The 18,828-nt window shown below is 39.9% G+C and overlaps 1 protein-coding gene across 1 annotated transcript in view; it reads left to right on the forward strand.

Moving 5' to 3' along the window:
• The window catches only part of RYR3 (ryanodine receptor 3), a 602,723-nt gene that overhangs the window by 355,994 nt on the left and 227,901 nt on the right, over positions 1 to 18,828 (forward strand). Inside the window, exons 14-17 of the mRNA XM_058666116.1 lie at positions 10,614 to 10,782; positions 12,068 to 12,203; positions 14,304 to 14,399; positions 15,405 to 15,523. Of these exons, the coding sequence (XP_058522099.1) occupies positions 10,614 to 10,782; positions 12,068 to 12,203; positions 14,304 to 14,399; positions 15,405 to 15,523 (520 nt within the window). The remainder of the gene's footprint in view (positions 1 to 10,613; positions 10,783 to 12,067; positions 12,204 to 14,303; positions 14,400 to 15,404; positions 15,524 to 18,828) is intronic.

Here is an 18,828-nt window from a genome sequence, read left to right on the forward strand (position 1 = left end):
GAGAGGTTAACACCCTTTTCCTTAGGCTGTGTTTGAAGCCAGTGGCATCATAATTTTTGGAAGTGAAATCCAAACATCAGTGCTTTATTGATACACTCTAGGTGATTGTAAAATTCAGTCACAGTTGAGTACGGTTGTCCATGTATGTTTTCCTCACGCCAAATGATCATTAAGGACTACTGGCTCCAGTAGTACAGTCCTTCAAAAACTGAGTGAGAAAGGGAATGGAGGACAATATGTTTGAAAGGATTTGACTCAGGTAGATCATTATGTCATGTAACCATTGACTAAACTGAATCACATGGTCACACCTAACTTTAGGGAGCCTGAGAAAAATATCTCTAGCTCTGTGACTATGCACCTGGTAAAGCTCAGAGGGTTTGTTACTCAAATTAGACAAAGAATAAATGGCTGGCATACTTTTACCATGCAATAGTAATTCTTAGTTTATTTTTGACACTACCACTGGCTTCCTGTAATCCTTGAGCAAAACATTTCTTTCTAGATCCTACTCCCCTTCCTCTAAAAAGGTTGTAAGAGTGAAAAGCTTGGTACGTGTACAAAAAGGTTGCTGCGTACAAGCATGAATTTTTCAGGCAGCCTCGATTAGGCTCTAAAGTCATTGCCCTCAAGAGGGATACTTGTTTTTATCTGGCCCCAAATTCTTTTGACCTCTGACCTTAAATATTTTTAAGACAGTAATCCCCTATTTCATATATATATATGCAAAATTAGCTCAAAAGGGATGAAAGACTGAAATGTTATGCCTGAAACTGTAAAACATGTGGAAGAAGACATAGACACAAGTGTTCATGACTTTGGATTTAGCAGTGATTATTTTAAATACACCCATATCAAATACAAAAATAGCAACAGAAAAATTGTGCTTGATTTCATCAAAATTTAAAAATATATATTTTGTTATAGAAGACACTATTTAGTAAATAAAAAGACAACTCACATAATGGTAGAAGATATTTTGCAACTCCTGGACAAGAGATTTGTATCTAAAATAAAATGATCTTATGCGATGATTTTTTTGAAAAGGCAAATGAATCAACTAAAGTGGACACAGCAGTGAGTAGATAATTCTATAAGACATACAATGGTTAAAAAGCACATGAAGAAATGTATGCCATCATTAGGCATCAGAAAATGCCAAGTAAAATCACAATGAGATACTGCTCTAAGATGACTAACCAAAGAAGATACTACTAACAAGGGTAGGAACCTTCATTTGTGGCTTTTGGAAACATTAAATGCTGCAGCTACTTTGGAATACAATCATGCAGTTCCTTAAAAGGCTAAATGTAGTTAACATATGACTCATGGATTATGCTTCTAGGTAAATGCGCAGAAAAATTAATGTATCCATACAAAAGTTATTGTTCATGACAGCATCATTAATAATAACCAGGAAAGAGAAATGATCCAAATGTCTATCAACTAATGAATAAGTAAAAGTGTGCTTTATTCATTAAATTAAATACTATTAGGCCATAAAAGGGAGTGAGCTGAGAATTACTGCACTATGGATAAACCCTGAGAAATAACATGCCAATTAAAAGATGCCAGTCATAGACGATGACATGTTAACATGTTTTCATTTTTGTGAAAAGTCCAGAATAAGCAGATCTTTACAGACACAATGAACATTGGTTGTCACCTACAGCTAGAACATCTTAGGGGGGACAGAAGACTGCTACTATGGAGAACATTTTTTGAGGCACTAATGGAAAACAAACATTGTAGTAATAGTTGTTCAACTGTTTGAATATGCAAGAAAATTATACTTTTGAAATAAGTGTATGATGTATGAATTATCAATAAAGCTATTATATTAAAATCAGTGGAAATTACATGCCTGACAATGGGATAATTATTTTAAGCAGCTTTGTTGAAGTAGAATTTGTGTATCATTACGTTCCTCTTAAGTTTTAGCATATTTACAAAGCTGCACAATCATGTTTTACATTTTCAACACCGCAAAATATTTTTAATTTTTATTTTTTTTGACACAGTCCCATAGGTTCAGGGATTTCATCTTCCACCTTCCCCCTCATCCCCACCCCCCAAAAACCTCTGCTGTTTAAGTATATCATGATCACTTAGTAGTTGGAGCCATTCCAGTGCATATAACACAAGGTGTCCTTTCCATTTTAATCTGAACTCCAAAATGATTATTGATATTTAAGTCATTTAATGTGATTATTATTCATGTATATTCTTCAGTACAATGTAACCAAGCTTTTTGAAAAAATAGTTCACTTGTGTTCATGTTGAAATTTGAGTACTAGTTAACTTCTGCTTACAAGTGTTTTAAGATTTTATTTTATTTGCATGTGTGTGTTTAGGCTATACATTTTTTAAATTTTACTTATCATTTTATGATAAATTTCCATAGGCCCTGAAATTTCCCTTACCCCTGCCCCAATCCCTTCTCCCCTCAGAGTTCTGCTATGTTATTACTATAGTATAATATGAAGATAGTCTTATGTCCATCACTGCAGACATAGATAATGGCAGAGAGTCCAGCATCCTCTTGACAAGATAGAGTTAACTGTTTCATTGGGAGTCCATTTTTGGTCTGGAAGTAGACACATACTACATTGTATCTTCACATCTAGATATGATAGTCTTCATTACACAGTTACTGTACATTCCCTTAAATGAAAAGCCACAATACAAAATCAACAACAGGAAGAAAAATAGAAATTTACAATGCGATGAAGTTAAATAACAATCTACTGAATGACTGTTGTGTCATTGAGGAAATGAAAATCTAGAACCTTCTTGAAGAAAATGATGCTATTATATGATCTACAAGTAAAGTCAGATATATAGAGAGAGGAGGAGAGACAGAGAGGAAGATCTTCTGTCCATTAATTTATCCTCAAGCGGCCAGAACAGCCAGAGTTGTGCTGAACCAAAGCCAGGATCCTGGAGCTTCTTCTGGGTCTCCCACACAGGTGCAGGGTCCCAAAGCTTTGGGCCATCCACAACTGCCTTCCCAGGACACAAGCAGGGAGCTGGATGGGAAGTGTGACTGCCAGGATTAGAACTGGTGCCCATATGGGATCCCAGCATGTACAAGGTCAAGACTTTAGCTGCTAGGCCACTGCACTGGGTCCTGGTTACAAGTTCTTTACCAAGCCTAAAATTTGTATTTATTTTCTTTTTTTTTTTTCTTCTTAGTTGGTAGTTTCTCTTATTTTCTTAATGTATTTGGCTGTACCGAAGTTTTTAATTATTAGGAAGTCTCAAAGCATCTCTTTTTATGATCTGCTCATATCTGCTTTTAGTATAAGCTCTAAGAACTCTTTGCCTCACAGAAAATCATCACAGTCTTATGTTTTCTTCTGTTTTATGACTGTAACTTTTACAGTTAGGCTTGTGATTCATTCTAGTCACTCTTGCATGCATTATGAGGGAAGGGTTTAAATTCATCTCTTTGCATGTGGATCATGTGATGATACTAGGCTGTCTCTGGACAGTTTGATCAGAGGAGCACCATCTCCTTTCATATCTTCTTGCCACCTTAGTCAAAAATCAAAGGGACCAGCATTATGCCAAGGAAGTTGAGGTACCACATTTACCAGCAGTGTCACATAGGTGCCGATTTGTATTCAAGCTGCTTTACTTGTGATCCTGCTGCTTGCTCATGGTCCATGAAAGCAATGACAGATAGTTCAGGTAGCTATCAGAAGACACTCCTCAAACTGACCCAGCTGTTGCAGCCATTTTGGGTGTGAACCAGTGGACAGAAGACCTTTTCTCTATATATCTCCTTCTCTCTCTCTGGATCTGACTTTCCAATAAAAATAAGTAACTCTTTAAAAAGAAAGAAAAAGAAAAACTCAAAAGTTAGATAGAGAAGTAAAGAGAGATCTTCCCTCTACTGCTCCACTGCCCAAATGGCCACAAAGGCCCCAGGCTGAAGCCAGGAGGAAGGAACGTGTTCAGGGTTTTCAGGTGGGTGATAGGGTCCAAACCTTTGGGCCATCTTCAGCTGTTTTGCCAGACTATTAGCGGGGAGCTTGATCGGAATTGGAGCAGCCTGGACAGGAATCAATGCACATATGGAATGCCAGTGTTGCAGGCAGCAGCTTGACTCACCATGCCAACACTGGTCCCTCTTGCCTGATTATACTGGTTAGAACATTCACCACGAAGTGGAATAAAGATAATACAAATCGACATCCTCCTCTTGTTCCTGGTGTTAGGGGGAAAAAGTGTGTTGTTTTTGTTTTTGCCTTTTTTTAAACCTTGAAATGTGATGTTGATGGCAGGGTTTTTACAGATGCCCTTTATCAAAGTAGGAATTTCTCTTCTAACAATTGGCTTTGTTTTCTAAGATTTGCTTATTAATTTTAAAGTCAAGGCTATAGGGAACAATACAGGGAGAAAAGGAGTGACACACAAGAGATACCTTCCATCACCTGGTTCACTCCCCGGATGACTGCAGTGGCTGAGCTGCAGCAGTCCAAAACCAGGAGCCAGGAATGTCCTCTGAGATTCCCACATGAATGGCAGGGACCCAAAAACTTGGGCAATCATCCTCTGCTTTTCCCAGGCCATTAGCAGAGAACTGGACCAGGAGAGGGTCAGCCAGGACAGGAACTGGCACCCAAAGGTTGCAAGCATCACACATAGCTGTTCTGTTATGCCACACTGCTGACCCTGAGAGATTTTACCTTGGACGCCTCCTGGATTTTGTCAAATTCTTCTTGTTTGTGTATTCAGATGGTCATATGGTTTTTTCCTTGGCTGACATGGTTTATTACCTTAACACTCTGAGAACAAGCTATTGACATATTTGTAACTATTGAATTGTAATCTCTGTGTTGTCAGTTCTTGCTTATCATGTTTTAGTCTGTTTAGGAGTGCTTGTATGTTTGTTACAGTTAAATTTTCCTGATAAATCAACTTTTGAGATTGTATTTCTTTCCCTATGAACATTTTTCGTCTTAAATCTATTTTGTGGAGCCAATCCAAGTAGTTTAGAGGTAGATTGTGTTGACTATTTTCATTTTATATCATCAGCACTCTGTCTTTGATCTTAACTGTGTCTCTTGTGGATAGTGTATATCAATGTATTCACACTTAATATAATCATACAGATAATTGTATTTGGTCTACCATTTTGTTGCTTTTTTGTCAATATCTTTTTTCTTTTGTTAGTGTTTTATCTTGAGTTAGGTATTTTCTGTTGTGTTATTTTAATGACATTTAATTGTTCTTTAGAGATTGTTCTAGGGAACTATATTTGTGTTTAATTTGAAGTAATATACTTCAAATTAATACTGGATAAAATAAATTTACCCCAAGATTCTTCTATATTCTCCTCCTTTCTGAAAGTATTGCCAGGTATCACATTTCCCTATGTGATAAGCCCAGTAACATGGATTTATAATTACGATTTTATGCATTTTTTCTTAATATTATATTTACTATTATTTTTATATTTACTTTTGCTGTTTATTCCTTTCTGTGTGTTCCAGTTATAACCTTATTATTTTCTATGATACAGTTTTGTAGGTATAGGGATGCCTCCCTCCCTCTCTCCTCTGTCCAGCACAAATTTCCCCTTCTGCTATTTTCTCCCAAGTTATCACAGTACTACAGTCCTTTCACAACAATAGCAAGTTTAACTTTCTGCTGTTTAAGTATATCATGGCATTGTAGGTATATGCAAAGGTTAAAAAATTTAGTATCATATTTCCAAAATAGGTTTCAGTGTTTCACTGGGAGTCCTATATCTATTTAGGAGTACACAGGCACTGCAGCGTATCTACTTCCTGATAGGATAGTCTCCATTATATAGTCCATGTATGAGAATATATATATAGACTTGATTGCCTACATATTCATTTTGTACTTTGAATGAAAGCTACTTCATATCAGAAAAAAAAATGATGTTTGTCCTTTCGAAGCTTGCTTACTTCATTAAGCATAATAATTTCTGGTTGGGACCGTTTTGTTGTGAATGGTAGGATTTCACTCTTTGGGTGTGTAGTATTCTATGGAGTAAATGCACCAAAGTTTCTTTATCCATATGTCTGTTGATGGCCATTTGAGTTGATTCCATATCTTTGATATTATGGATTGTTCTCCTATACATATAGGGTTACAGGTTGCTTTATTAAACGCAGATTTCACTTTCTTGGATTATATTCCCAGGAGTGGGATAGCTAGGTCAAGCAGATTAATTTTCAGTTGTCTGAGTGACTTCCATAATACCTGTATAGGTCTGCAATCCCATCAGCAGTGGATTAGGGCAACTCTTTCCCCCACATCCTTGCTAGCAACTATTAGTTGATTTCTTAAATCAGGGGGAGCTTCAATGTGGCTTTTATTTGCCTTTTCCTAAGACCTAGGAAGCCTGAGCATTTTCTCATGTTTATCTGTTTGAATTTCTTACTTTTGAAAATGTCAGGACCCGGCTCAGTAGCCTAGCAGTTAATGTACTTGCCTTGTACACACTGGGATCCCATATGGGCACCAGTTCTAATCCTGGCAGTCACACTTCCCATCCAGCTCCTTGCTTGTGTCCTGGGAAGGCAGTCGAGGATGGTCCAAAGCCTTGGACCCTGCACCTGTGTGGGAGACCTGGAAGAGGTTCATGGCTCCTGGCTTTGGTTCAGCACAGCTCTGGCTGTTCTGGCAACTTGGGGAGTAAATCAGTTGACAGAAGATCTTCCTCTCTGTCTCTCCCCCTCTCTGTATATCCGACTTCCCATTAAAAAATAAATCTAGAAAAAGGAAAAGAAAGAAAATGTCTGCTCATTCCTTTTACAGATTTCTTAACAGTTGTTTTCGCTGTTATTAAAAGTTTCTGAAGCTCTATAGGTCCTTGATATTAGTTCCCTGTCCATTGTGTAGTGTGCAGAGATTTTCTCCTATTCTGTTGGTTGCTTCCTCACTTTGTTGATCATTTCCTTTGCTGTACAGAAACTTCTTAGTTTGATGTAGTCCCATTTGTTTATTTTGGCTTTGACCGTGTGTGCCTCTGATGACTTTTCCAAATAGTCTTTACCTATGCCTCTGTCTTGTAGAGTGCATCCTACTATATTGAATGGATAGCAAAGGTAAAAATGGTCATCCTTGTCTGGTTCCAGATTTTAGTGGGAAGCTTCCAGCCTTTCCCTGTTCAAGTGGTGTTGGGTTCTTCATATGTTGCTTTGATTGTGTTACGGAATGTTCCTTCTATGCCTATCTTAGGGTTTTTAGCATGAAATGGTACTGGTTGTTATCAAATGCCTCTTCTGCCCCTACTAGGATGATCACATAGTTACTTTTTGTTATTTTCTTTCAATGTAAAGATTCTCCTTTGGTACTTGCTGTAAGGTAAGTCTGTGGCAATTTGTTGAGGCACCTGTGTGAGGGCTGGATCACACCATCAAGTTGAGGCAGTTTCTAGTTCTACCCTGGGTATTGCTTTCTGTTTGCATGGAACTAGGAAATGGAGGACAGAGTAGTTTGTAGACAGGGTCTTCTCTGCCACTTCTGCAGTATTGAGAATACATGCTGAATGGAAACAAAAACCGTAGGTGGGCTAGTCTTCTTGGAGAGTAAACTAAAGGTAAAGCAATAAGCAAGGAACAAGACAGAACAATGAAGAAAAAACCCGAACTTCTTCATTTTCTCATCATCCTCTGGAACAGTCACTGAAAATTGTCTGGTAGAACAAATGAACAGTGTAATGAAGAGTCTCTGAAATTCTAAAGTAAAACACTTCCAGCTGTCCTCATGAATTTCACCTTAAGAAGGAAGTTGCATATAGGAGCACAAAGCTTCAAGGCAGCCGAACTCCCGCAGAGTTCAGAGCAGTGACAAGATTAAACCCTGGGATTGCCGACCCACGGATGGTGCAAATGCAGTCCCCTCAGGCTACAGTAAGCCCATAAACCTCATGTTTCATCCTCACCTGTCACCTAAGGAATTATTCTTAACCCACTTCATCGTCCCTAAAAATAATGTGGTTTTAAATTACACAGCACCTGAAACTGGAGCAAGTACTAAGGAAAGTGTCATCACTGCTTCACTGAATCTAAAAGTGGGAAATCAGATCAGGTTTTAGTTTCTCAAACCTTCACCTCATGTCCTTGTGACATTCCCGTCTCCACCATCTTTTTGCCCAGTAGTACCCCAGACTGTCATTTTCAAATGCTTCCTGAGAATTGAAAGGTGGCAGATACTGCCAGGAGTTAAAAACACTGATGAGACATGCTTCCTGGCCTGTACTATGTTTATAGTCCTCTAGTGCTGGGCCCACATGGCAAGCACAAGGTGCTTTTGTAAATGCACAACATTGGAATCATTACCACTTCACAACCTGAGTGGTCTCACAATTGGTTGAGTCTTAGTTTTAGGTCCAAGTGATTGGCCTTTCTTCACATGTGTCAAGATAATTGTATTACAAATATATTTCAGGAATTTGGTGTGGACATTTAATGCAGTGGGTAAGATATCTAGTGGGATACCAGCATTCTGTGATCAAAGTGCCTCTGTTTATGGTTCAGCTTTATTTCCAGTTCCAGCTTCCTGCTAATGCATTTCCTATACGGCAGCAGGTAATGGCTCAAGTACTTGGGTCCCTGCCACACATGCAGGAGACCCAGATTAAGACCTAGGTTCTTGGCTTTGGCCTGGCATAGTCTTACATGTTGCAGCCCTTTGGGCGTAAACCAGTAAATATTTGTCCATCTGTATTTTTCTCTGCTTCTCTGTCCTTCAAATAAATTTCATATATATATATATATATATATATATATACACACACACACACATATACATTTATATTTACACAAATTTATAAATTCATAATGTAAATATATATAATTTATATGTATATATATGACATCCATTGCCTAACCAAGTATATTCATTAAGAATTGACTACCATGCCCAGCGCAGTAGCCTAGTGGCAAAAATCCTCGCCTTGAATGTGCCAGGATCCCATGTGGGCGCTGGTTCTAATCCCAGCTCCCTGCTTCCCATCCAGCTCCCTGCTTGTGGCCTGGGAAAGCAGTCAAGGATGGCCCAAAGCCTTGGGACCCTGCACCCACTTGGGAGACCTGGAAGAGGCTTCTGAATCCTGGTATTAGGTTGACACAGCTCCAGCCATTGCGGCCACTCAGGAAGTGAATCCTCAAACAGAAGATCTTCCTCTCTCTCTCTCCCCACCTCTCTGTATAGATGACTTTTCAATGAAAATAAATCTTTAAAAAAATGAACTGCCAAAGAGATGCCCTGGCATTGTCTGCCTACTCAGCCATTTCTCAGTCACTGAGACTTTAACAATGCAATTCCACAGGATGTGACTTCATATCCCCTTCCTCTTCACCTTTGTCTTCTGAGGGATTCACAGGCATACCCCTCATGAGAATTGGGAAATGAAGACTTTATTGTGTAGGAGGATATGTGGTCTCTGGGTTGGAAGGACTTAATCATAAAATCTTTTGGAAAATTAAAAATAGAATCCAATATGCACAAGGTAGGAACACAGCTGTGGTGGTAGAACAAGTAACATGGAATGAGGAGAATGAATAAAAGGAGCAGGCGTTTAGACAGGGAAGGATGTTAAACACAAAGATGGAATACAGAGGAAGATTTGAGGGAGATAATCAGCAGTGAGTGAGAAGGCAGTATTCATGTGCACATAGACACATGCAGAGACACTGGGAGACTTGGGCAAGGGGAGAGATGTACATGGGACAAACTGAAGACAATGATAGGGATCTGGCCTCATAGCAAAGAGGGTTAAGCTGTTCCTGCAATGTCAGCATCCTACATGGGCTGGACACTAGTTCAAGATCCAGCTGCTTCACTTCTGCTCCAGTTCTGTGCTAATATGCCTAGGAAAGCAACAGAAGATAGCCCAAGTTCTTGGGCTCCTACATCCACATGGGAGACCCAAGAGGAACTCTGAGCTCCTCTCTTCGACTTGGCAATGTCTCAGCCCCTGTGGCCATTCATAGAACAAACCAGCATGTAGAATCTCTCTCTACTTTTCTATAATTCTGCCTTTCAAATATATGAAGGAAAAAACAGACATGCACAGAGAAACCTGATAAAAACCCTTCTAGCTTCCTGTTTAATCTCTTCAGGAAGATACAACAGTTTTAAATAATTATAGGTTACTCGGGGGCGGGTGGGGAGGGAGGTGTTAAGAGTTTTTTGTTTTCTTAAGTGCAACAACCAGGCTAGATGGAAGGGAAGCATTTGCTAGATAGAAAAGTCACTTTCTTAATCACAGTTAAAATATCCTCCTTGATTATATAAAAATCTTTAGACATCCAGTGAAGACCTGTTTGATACTAGATGGTGAAATATCACAGTAATTTTACCAGAATAAGTTACACATCACTTGAAAAGAAATAGGCTGAAAGTTATTTCCCTTTATTTATGAAATAGCTTTGAAATTGAATTTGACTATTCTTATTGCTCTATTGGTTGGAGAGCTTCCTTCTGTCACTGTTAGCATAGGAACAATGGCTGGGAAACAGCTCACAGAATCCAGTGTGGGGCTGTTAGGAGTCAGGATTGACTAGATATGGTCAAGACCCTACTGAATGCTTGATGCCTGATCATGTCCATCTTGTGGTTTTTAGTGGCAACAATCGCACATCTGCCCCTGTCGCCCTGCCTATAGAAGAGGTCCTGCAGACCCTCCAGGACTTGATTGCCTACTTCCAGCCCCCAGAGGAGGAGATGCAGCATGAAGACAAGCAGAACAAGCTCCGCTCTCTGAAAAACAGACAGAATCTTTTCAAGGAAGAGGTGAGTCCAAAAAAATAAGAGGGTGTGGTTATCTTTGTTTCCAGAGTCACAGTATCTCTGTGCCTGCAAATTAGCTTTGTCTCTGTGCATGTTTACAGCAGAGCCAGAGAACAAGAAAGCAATTCAGAGACTGGTTAGAAAGGATGTTATGGAGGCTGAGCTTCCTGGCCAGCTGCCTCTGGTTACAGTAGCAGTGATGGACACATTCAAAACAGATTACGCTTCAAAGCTGCAGTGCCACACATGCATCCAAAATCCATTTCCAGAAAATTTTAGCTCTAGGAGCAAGGCATTGGTCATGATTCTCAGATTTGGGGAAATGTCAGAATCACCTAGGAAACCTCTTTGAAAACACAAATACCTAGATTTGCCCAAATCCAAGCTTGCTTATGAAACTTTTTTGGATGACCCTGGATCTTACATTAGAACTTATGCTTCTGAGTCATGGGGTAAGGGGGGAATTGGAACCTGGATATGAGGGAACTACCCAGTAGAAGCTCAGGAAACCCAAGCTGTAATTCTGACCCCATCCAGGCTATGCATAACTATAATTCACAGATCTCCAAACCCAGATCTGATGGGCTGGGCCTTCCATTCCTTGGCACGTGGCTTGTCCCTTGTACACTTCCTAGTGATGTGGGGTAAGAAACCATACCATGCTTAGTCTTCTGATCCATGCAGACTTTGACCCAGATTCTTCTGTTGGCTGTTAGGCTACTGAAATTGCATTCACTGTCTCCTACTCTAAGAATTTCAGGTTACAGATGTTTTGGGTGGAATACTGCTATGTTGAAAAAGCACTTGAAAATCCTTTTTGTGTCTGTCTACAAATTGTACCACTTTGGAAAGGAGAGTTTGGTGAGGGGTACCAAATTCTTATGCATCTGAATGGAGCTCTTTAATTTATTTGAAATCGGAGACAAAAATAAGTAGCTAGAGCTGCTTCTGGATGAGTTAGAATGACTTCACACCAGACAGAAACCAGACTCACTGAAGCTGCCTCTTCCTCAATATGTCCTCGAATTAAGTTGAACACAATGCATGGAAACAAATCTGTCAGAAATGATTGCTGATGCATTCCAAAAGTGGATGCTATTTAGTATTTAGGTTCTGAGGCATGAAAATGTGTATTTTGTTTTCCAGAGTAAAACAACAAAACTAGCACCATGTCTCATTATTACTATCAGCTAAGAGAGGTGAATGATATGGGAGGGGAAAGAAGAGAAAGAAGGGATCATGCTGTGTCCAATACAACATTCACTTTTCCCCCAACTCTCCTCCTCAGGGAATGTTGGCCTTGGTGCTAAATTGCATTGATCGCTTAAACATCTACAATAGCGTAGCACACTTTGCAGGAATTGCCAGGGAAGAGAGCGGCATGGCTTGGAAAGAAATCCTGAACCTACTGTACAAATTGCTGGGTAAGTGAACATCCAGTGCTCTCCCTTGGGAAGTTATATATGGGATCACCACATCAACTCTCAAGATTGCCATCTAGCCTTCTTCCTTGGAAGCCTTTGTTAACCGTGTGATTCTAACCCAGCTAAACTAATAGCTTATTAAGTCTTAGTTTAACTCTGCTAAACTAATGGCTTATTGTGCTTTCAAAACTTGCAGTGAGAAGCCAGAAACAAGTCAAAGCAGATGATGATCAGTTTTGCCAGAACTGCCTGTGAATCCCCTCACAGTCATTTGCCCTCTCTGAGCCTCAATTTCTTGTCTTTGAAATAAAGAAAGCAGACTACAGCTTGTTGACAAGTCTTCTAGTTTTAAACATCTATAAAGCATCACCTGTGTTTTAAGATCCAGTGTTCTCTTAAATCCTGTGCTCTTGCAGATGTTCACTTGTTAGTCATGGCTCACATGAGTTTTTGGCCTACTAATTTGGCAGAGAACAATAAAGTTCCAGCATCCAGCCTTTCTGTCAATATCAAGTATATTGTGATGCTGTCATGCCTGCTGTGACAGGTTCCTTCCAACAGGCCTAGAATCAGCCCATGCAAGAAAGTGCCCACCAAAAATACGCAGGCATAGAGAATAAGCATCACTTTAGGGCCTTGCTCTGAAGTATGCTCCTATGCCCCACTGACAGGAAGTCCACAGAAAGTTGTGAAGGTCACAAAGGAGCCCAAGGAAAACAGTTTGAAACTGTTCTCCCTGTTACTGGTCAGGACAATTTGATTTGTCACTGTGTACAATTACACTGTAAAGTCTCTTCAAACTCTAGTTTGGAGATGATATGGCTCAAAGTCAATAGTTGTTATTCCAACAATAATGGTTAGTCTATTGAGTTCTGTGAAATGTCTCATTTGACAGAGAAAAAGATTTGGTGGGATTCCCATTTCTTTTGTCTTACTCTTGAAGAAATAAAGGATACACAGAAATCCTCATACGCCACAGTTACACGTTTATGATGGAGTTGAAGCTGAAGACCCAACTCCAGAACTCATGCTTCTCAGGTTAAAAGCAGCTTAGGAGATCAACCTCTATTCTGCCTTTTACTGACAGTAGAGATACCAAGTTGAGGCTCTGGACCAAGGGCTTTCCTTGTCCTAAATTGACCACCTCTCAGTGTCAGAAACCCAGAAACCAAGCACATGAAAGGCAAATGACTAGGGAGTCTAATCAGTTTACATGGACTTGTTACGGATTTATATCTACTGTTTTTCCCAGTGGAGAGATGTCTAGAATGTCAAAATTGTCTAGAATGGCAAAACTCTAATGACAGCATATTCTCTCCCTCTCTGTAATACCATCTGCCAATGGTTTTCAAAGATGAGCAGGCATCAGAGTCAGCTGGATGGAGAGTTAGCACAAATGTTGAGACATCCCCAGAGTCTCTCATTGGGTTGGGTTTGGGAGAAGGTCTGAGAATTTGTGTTTTTAACAGGTTCTAAGGTAACACTAATGTTACTGATCCAGGGACTATGCCTTGAGCACAACTGTTCACATGTTCATATGTCATAGACATTGTGTAGTTGGGTTTTGCTATTGTTTTTCCATTAGTTTAACCAACCTTTCCAACTACAGCTGCTGTGGCCATTTGAGGAATGAATCAGCAGATGAAAGATCTCCCTCATTCTTTTCATCGCTCCTCTCTCTGTAACTTTGCCTTCCATATAACAAATAAGTAAATCTTTTTTTAAGAAGATACCAAGTTCTTAAGTCAGTATCTATGCATATATTATATTTTACTCTTACTGCTATCTGAAGTCATTTTAGTTACATGTTTACCGTCTCTAGTCCCTACTTGAGGAAAGAGGGAAACCACCTCTTCTTACTGTATTCCCAATACTGAACAGGTGCATGGTACATAGCAGATTCTTGAGAAATGCATGTCGCGGGAGTGAGTAACTGCTGGATTTTTACTAAATAATAATTGTATCAAAAGATTAGGCAAGGTAAGGTGATGATTCAGTTGCTTTTAGTTACTAAGTAGGTGAAGCATCCAACTGCTCTCCAGATCCCACTCATCATTCTACCCTTTTAACCTTTACAATCCATTGTTTCGGTTTCTGCAGCTGCTCTTATTAGGGGAAACAGAAACAACTGTGCTCAATTCTCCAACAACCTTGATTGGCTAATCAGCAAATTGGACAGACTAGAATCTTCCTCAGGTAAGAAGCAACAGTTCTGTAATAGGAAAAAATTATTTTTTTTCTTTCTGTAAAGGAAACAAGGTTGAATCATTTACCATGGATAAAAGATTCTCAAATAACTCCACAAAAAGAAAACAAAAGTCCTAAAACTTTTTGGAAACTATACAGCTTCATTTAACAACTCTAACCTAGATTTCAGCAATTCTTCCCTTTTTGATTGAGTTTACCTTTGCGCCTCCAACTTCACTTTCTGAGTCTTTTAAGAATCCTCTGACTCCCATGCTGGTTTTCTTGTAATGGCTCTGGTGTTTTCTAAGTACTGTTGTGATGTGATCCTAACTATTTTTATAGGCAGCACTGAAGGATGACTGTAGAGGAGGAGAAAGTGATCCCAGCTCCTCTGAATCATCCTTCACATCATCTCTGGGCAGTTTCTTGATGACTCACAGAGAACTTGAGCCAAGAGAGTGGTCACTGTGGATCAGTGACCATGCCAGAGGGGCCACCGGTTTGCTTCTTCATAGATGAGCAGACACCACAGTGTAGGCCCCTCTCTGGGAAATTGGGACCTGTGGAAGGCTCCCCAAGGATCACCCATCTTCCCTTGTCTTCGGGTGTGTCTGGTTTCTTTAGGGCCCTCCCCTTAAGGGCTTGATTCCATTTCAGGGTAATTTATGAAAAAAACTTAAACAGAATCAAGATAAATGTAACAAAACCAGTAAAGTTACTGGAAAACTACTTTCCTTGAATTTTTGTGATGATATGGCCCTTGGACATGCCTAGTTTTTTTTAACCCTTCACTTAATACAGAAAACTACTCAGTGTTCAGAGGGGAAAGTCCTAAATAGTCCCTATTGGGTAATCTTGTAGTTTGTTTGATACACTTGCTGGGAATATTTAATAGATTCAAACAAATGATAGTGTTCTGTCCCTGCAGTATGGTCTTTTCAGTCTGAGCTCTCTAAATTATGTCAATTATGCAGGCTACTTACTGTCCAAATGGCTTTTGTGGTGCTCTTGTAGGTATCTTGGAAGTTTTGCACTGCATCTTGATTGAAAGCCCAGAAGCCTTAAATCTGATAGCAGAGGGCCACATCAAGTCCATCATCTCCCTGTTGGATAAGCATGGACGGAATCACAAGGTGGGCCTGGGAGAAGGAATGCTAGCAGTCATTGACTACCTGGCTTTTGTCTTCTAGCATTAAATAATCACTTGTTATTGCAAGTGTTTACTTGGGTAAAAACTTTGGGAAACTGGGTGTTGTACTTGCCTGCAAGCACATTGTTATGGAAACTAACCAGCAGAGAGTTAGTAACCACTTGTGGAAAGGAAGTAGCATTGATCCACGAGGCTATCAGACTGGATCACTCCATGAAGGGTAGACCTTAATGGTCCATTCCCTAGAGTTTTTATGGAGTGGTTGCCCAAGCTGCTTTTTAGCACTGGTGAGGGCAAGCAGGTGGGAATACAGAGGCAAATGCATAGTGGTTAGCTTTTGGACTGTTACACTCCTGGAAACATCCCAAGTTGCCTTATCTCCTTCCTTATCTTTGCTAATCTTGTCTTGACCTGACTTTAGTGTTCCTGAGAAACCTGCTTTCTTGCTGAATGATTGTCTATGTCCTACATGGGAGTATGGTTTCTGCCCCACACAGACTGCTTTCCGCTGCAACAGCACAAGTCACACTGTGTCATGGATGGTCTCCACATGTTTCCTATGCCCAGATCATCATCATTAGCCCTTCACACAAGCTCACTGTGGAGTCCTTGGCTAAGTTTTGTACAAGGCCAGCTGCATAGGACTGGCTCTCTAAGAACTAGGATCTTAGTAGTGAAACACTTAAAAGCATACTATCTAAGGAAGACAGAAATCAAATTTAATGTAGTGAGTGAAGTGTTGACAACATAGATGATGTTCAGTGAAATCAGATCTGCCCTGTGTCAAACAAAGAAAGTAAATATTGCCATGAGCAAGCAAGAAAACTGAAGCTGCTCCTCCCTTTGAAATAAATAGCTGTGTGACTTAAGAATTAAGTTATTTTGACAGAGGCATTGCCACATCACTTTCCAAAGTAGATACCATGTTATTTTTATGAAATCTAATCTCATTCTGATGTTTCTTTTTATGAAATTATATCTCAGATACAGTAATCCATGAGGAAGGTCTATTAAAATATAGTGAGTTTTAGCCTGATACTTCATACTTGCACCAGTTGTGGTGGCTATGGTGCTCACTAGTCAGTGAACAGGTGACTTGGCTGCAGAGGTGGGGAGTTAGGTTTTAAGAATGATGGCATAAGTGGACATCTGGGCCAGCAGCTGTGCTCCTGTGCACTGGGGAGAACTCAGCCTGCTAACTGGCCCTCTCACCATGGTTTGGAGGACTGCATATTTGAGGCCTATTTCTGCAGCACTGACTACATAAAATGCAACATCATTAGGAAACAGAAAAGCTGTGTGCTTAGCATGTGTGAAACTGCCCGACAAAAAATAGAAAGAAATATGTGGGGGCTATAATTACTTTACCAAATGTGGTAAATCCAAAGCAGGTTTGAAGCTCCAGCTTGTCCATGGTCTAACATGTTTCTGCATGCCATAACACATAGTAAGGACAATTAGCAAACACCAGCATGAGGCACCATTGAATCATGTGCTGATCTTTGAGGGACCCTTGGGCGAGAAAGATGCTTCCACTTCCTTGCCGCAAAGCCTTCTTTATGATGATACCACTTAATGCAGAACATCTTTGTTATGACTTCTTTCAGCCAGAAGCCACAAGGCATTAGTGATTGGCAAATGGTCCAGTTGACCACAATTCTATCTGATCCACAGGTGAGAAAAATGTAGCCTAGTAAACTGAAATATTTTTGTACAAAGAAATACCTGATACAATCTGAATGCACCAGCGGAGTAGTCTTGGGGAACTAAGGTTTGCACACTGTTTTAGATGTTTTGGCAATATCACGAAAGTGGAAGCAACAGAATCCTGGTACCTCAAGGTACGTCGGGCAGCTTCCCAAGGATGACCTTTCTCTGATAAATTTTATTTTGGGTGAAGGCTTGCGTCTCATGCATTTGGATACTCCCTTGGAGATTCTGCAATTAGATATCTTTTCGAAGAGAAACCATCTGAGTGCTGTGGTTTTCTCTAATTCTAGGATTTCAGGAATCTGATCCATTCACTTTTCACAAAGACAGTGATTACTAATATACAGAAATTTAGAATCACTGGGGACTTCCAGAAGTCCTCTAATCTGACTGCTGCTGATAAGGATAATGCTATTTACTATGCTTTTAATAATTGTCAGGTACAGTTCTTAGCATTTAGGTGCTGCTTCCTTCGTCTTTGTTATGCTCCACTGGTGCAGCATTAACTGTTACTTCTGCTTGATGTAGGCACAAAGAAGGCTGGGACAGGGGCCATGAGATGTTAAGCCATTTTCTGGGGCCACACAGCTGATCCATGACAGTTTGGGACAAGTTTTATAATCTTTCCAGTAGTTCTTAAGCTGCAATCTGTGAACCTGTTCTTCCAGTGTCCTCTGAAAAAGTTTACCTCTGTTTTTTACTTTGTAATTAAACACAAAGCTCTTTGCAGTGAACAGTACATAACTAGAAGTCATTTCCATATAAATTATTGTTCCTCAGAATTTAAGAGTATGGGATCTTAAAGGGTTTCTGGGGTCATGTTTCTTTGTTATTTAAAAAAAAAAGAGGTCTGCATATCCGTGGAATTGAGAAATCTCTCCCTGTGCCATGGTTGCCTTTGATCACATCTTAAAATCAAGATTATGCACTCATATTATAGAAGTAATTATTATACTTCCAATTTCGCTCTATAATAGTGTTAACTCTGACCTTCCATGAAAAGCATCATCACTCTGTTAACCAATTTGAGGTCAACAAGTTAAAGAGAAAATTAGTCTTTGGAGTGAAAAGGATGTGAGTGAATAAGCCCTCCTCGCTTGTACTTCAGAACCAGTGGGAATCTCCTGGGAATCCCTGTCTCCTAGCATTCTTGTATTGAATCCGGAAACACAAAGGAATGGGGATTGGCACTCTGGCCTAAGACTGCTTTGGAGGATGACAGGCACGTCCTACTCTCTTAAAGAGACTTGCTACTCCCTTGCCATTCTCATGATAAAACTGGCAATTCTGGGACAGGATTCCCATTCCATTGGGGACACCACCTAACTGCCTATCAGTTGCTATTTTTATGGTAAAACTAGAAACTCCAAAGTGAGATCTGCAGTTTGGTTTAGCTAAATGAAGCAATTGGGGAAAAACAAGGGTCTTATACACTTTTAAAGAAACTCCTCTTCTCATTCTACTAGTGACTTGGCCCTATCTGCCTATTGTTATACCATCCTTATACCATGTGAACACAGGAGCACAAATACTTGGGCAATCTTCCACTGCTTTTCTCAGGTACATTAGCAGGAAGCT

The sequence above is a fragment of the Ochotona princeps genome, chromosome 6 (assembly GCF_030435755.1).
Source record: "Ochotona princeps isolate mOchPri1 chromosome 6, mOchPri1.hap1, whole genome shotgun sequence".
Lineage (NCBI taxonomy): Eukaryota > Metazoa > Chordata > Mammalia > Lagomorpha > Ochotonidae > Ochotona > Ochotona princeps.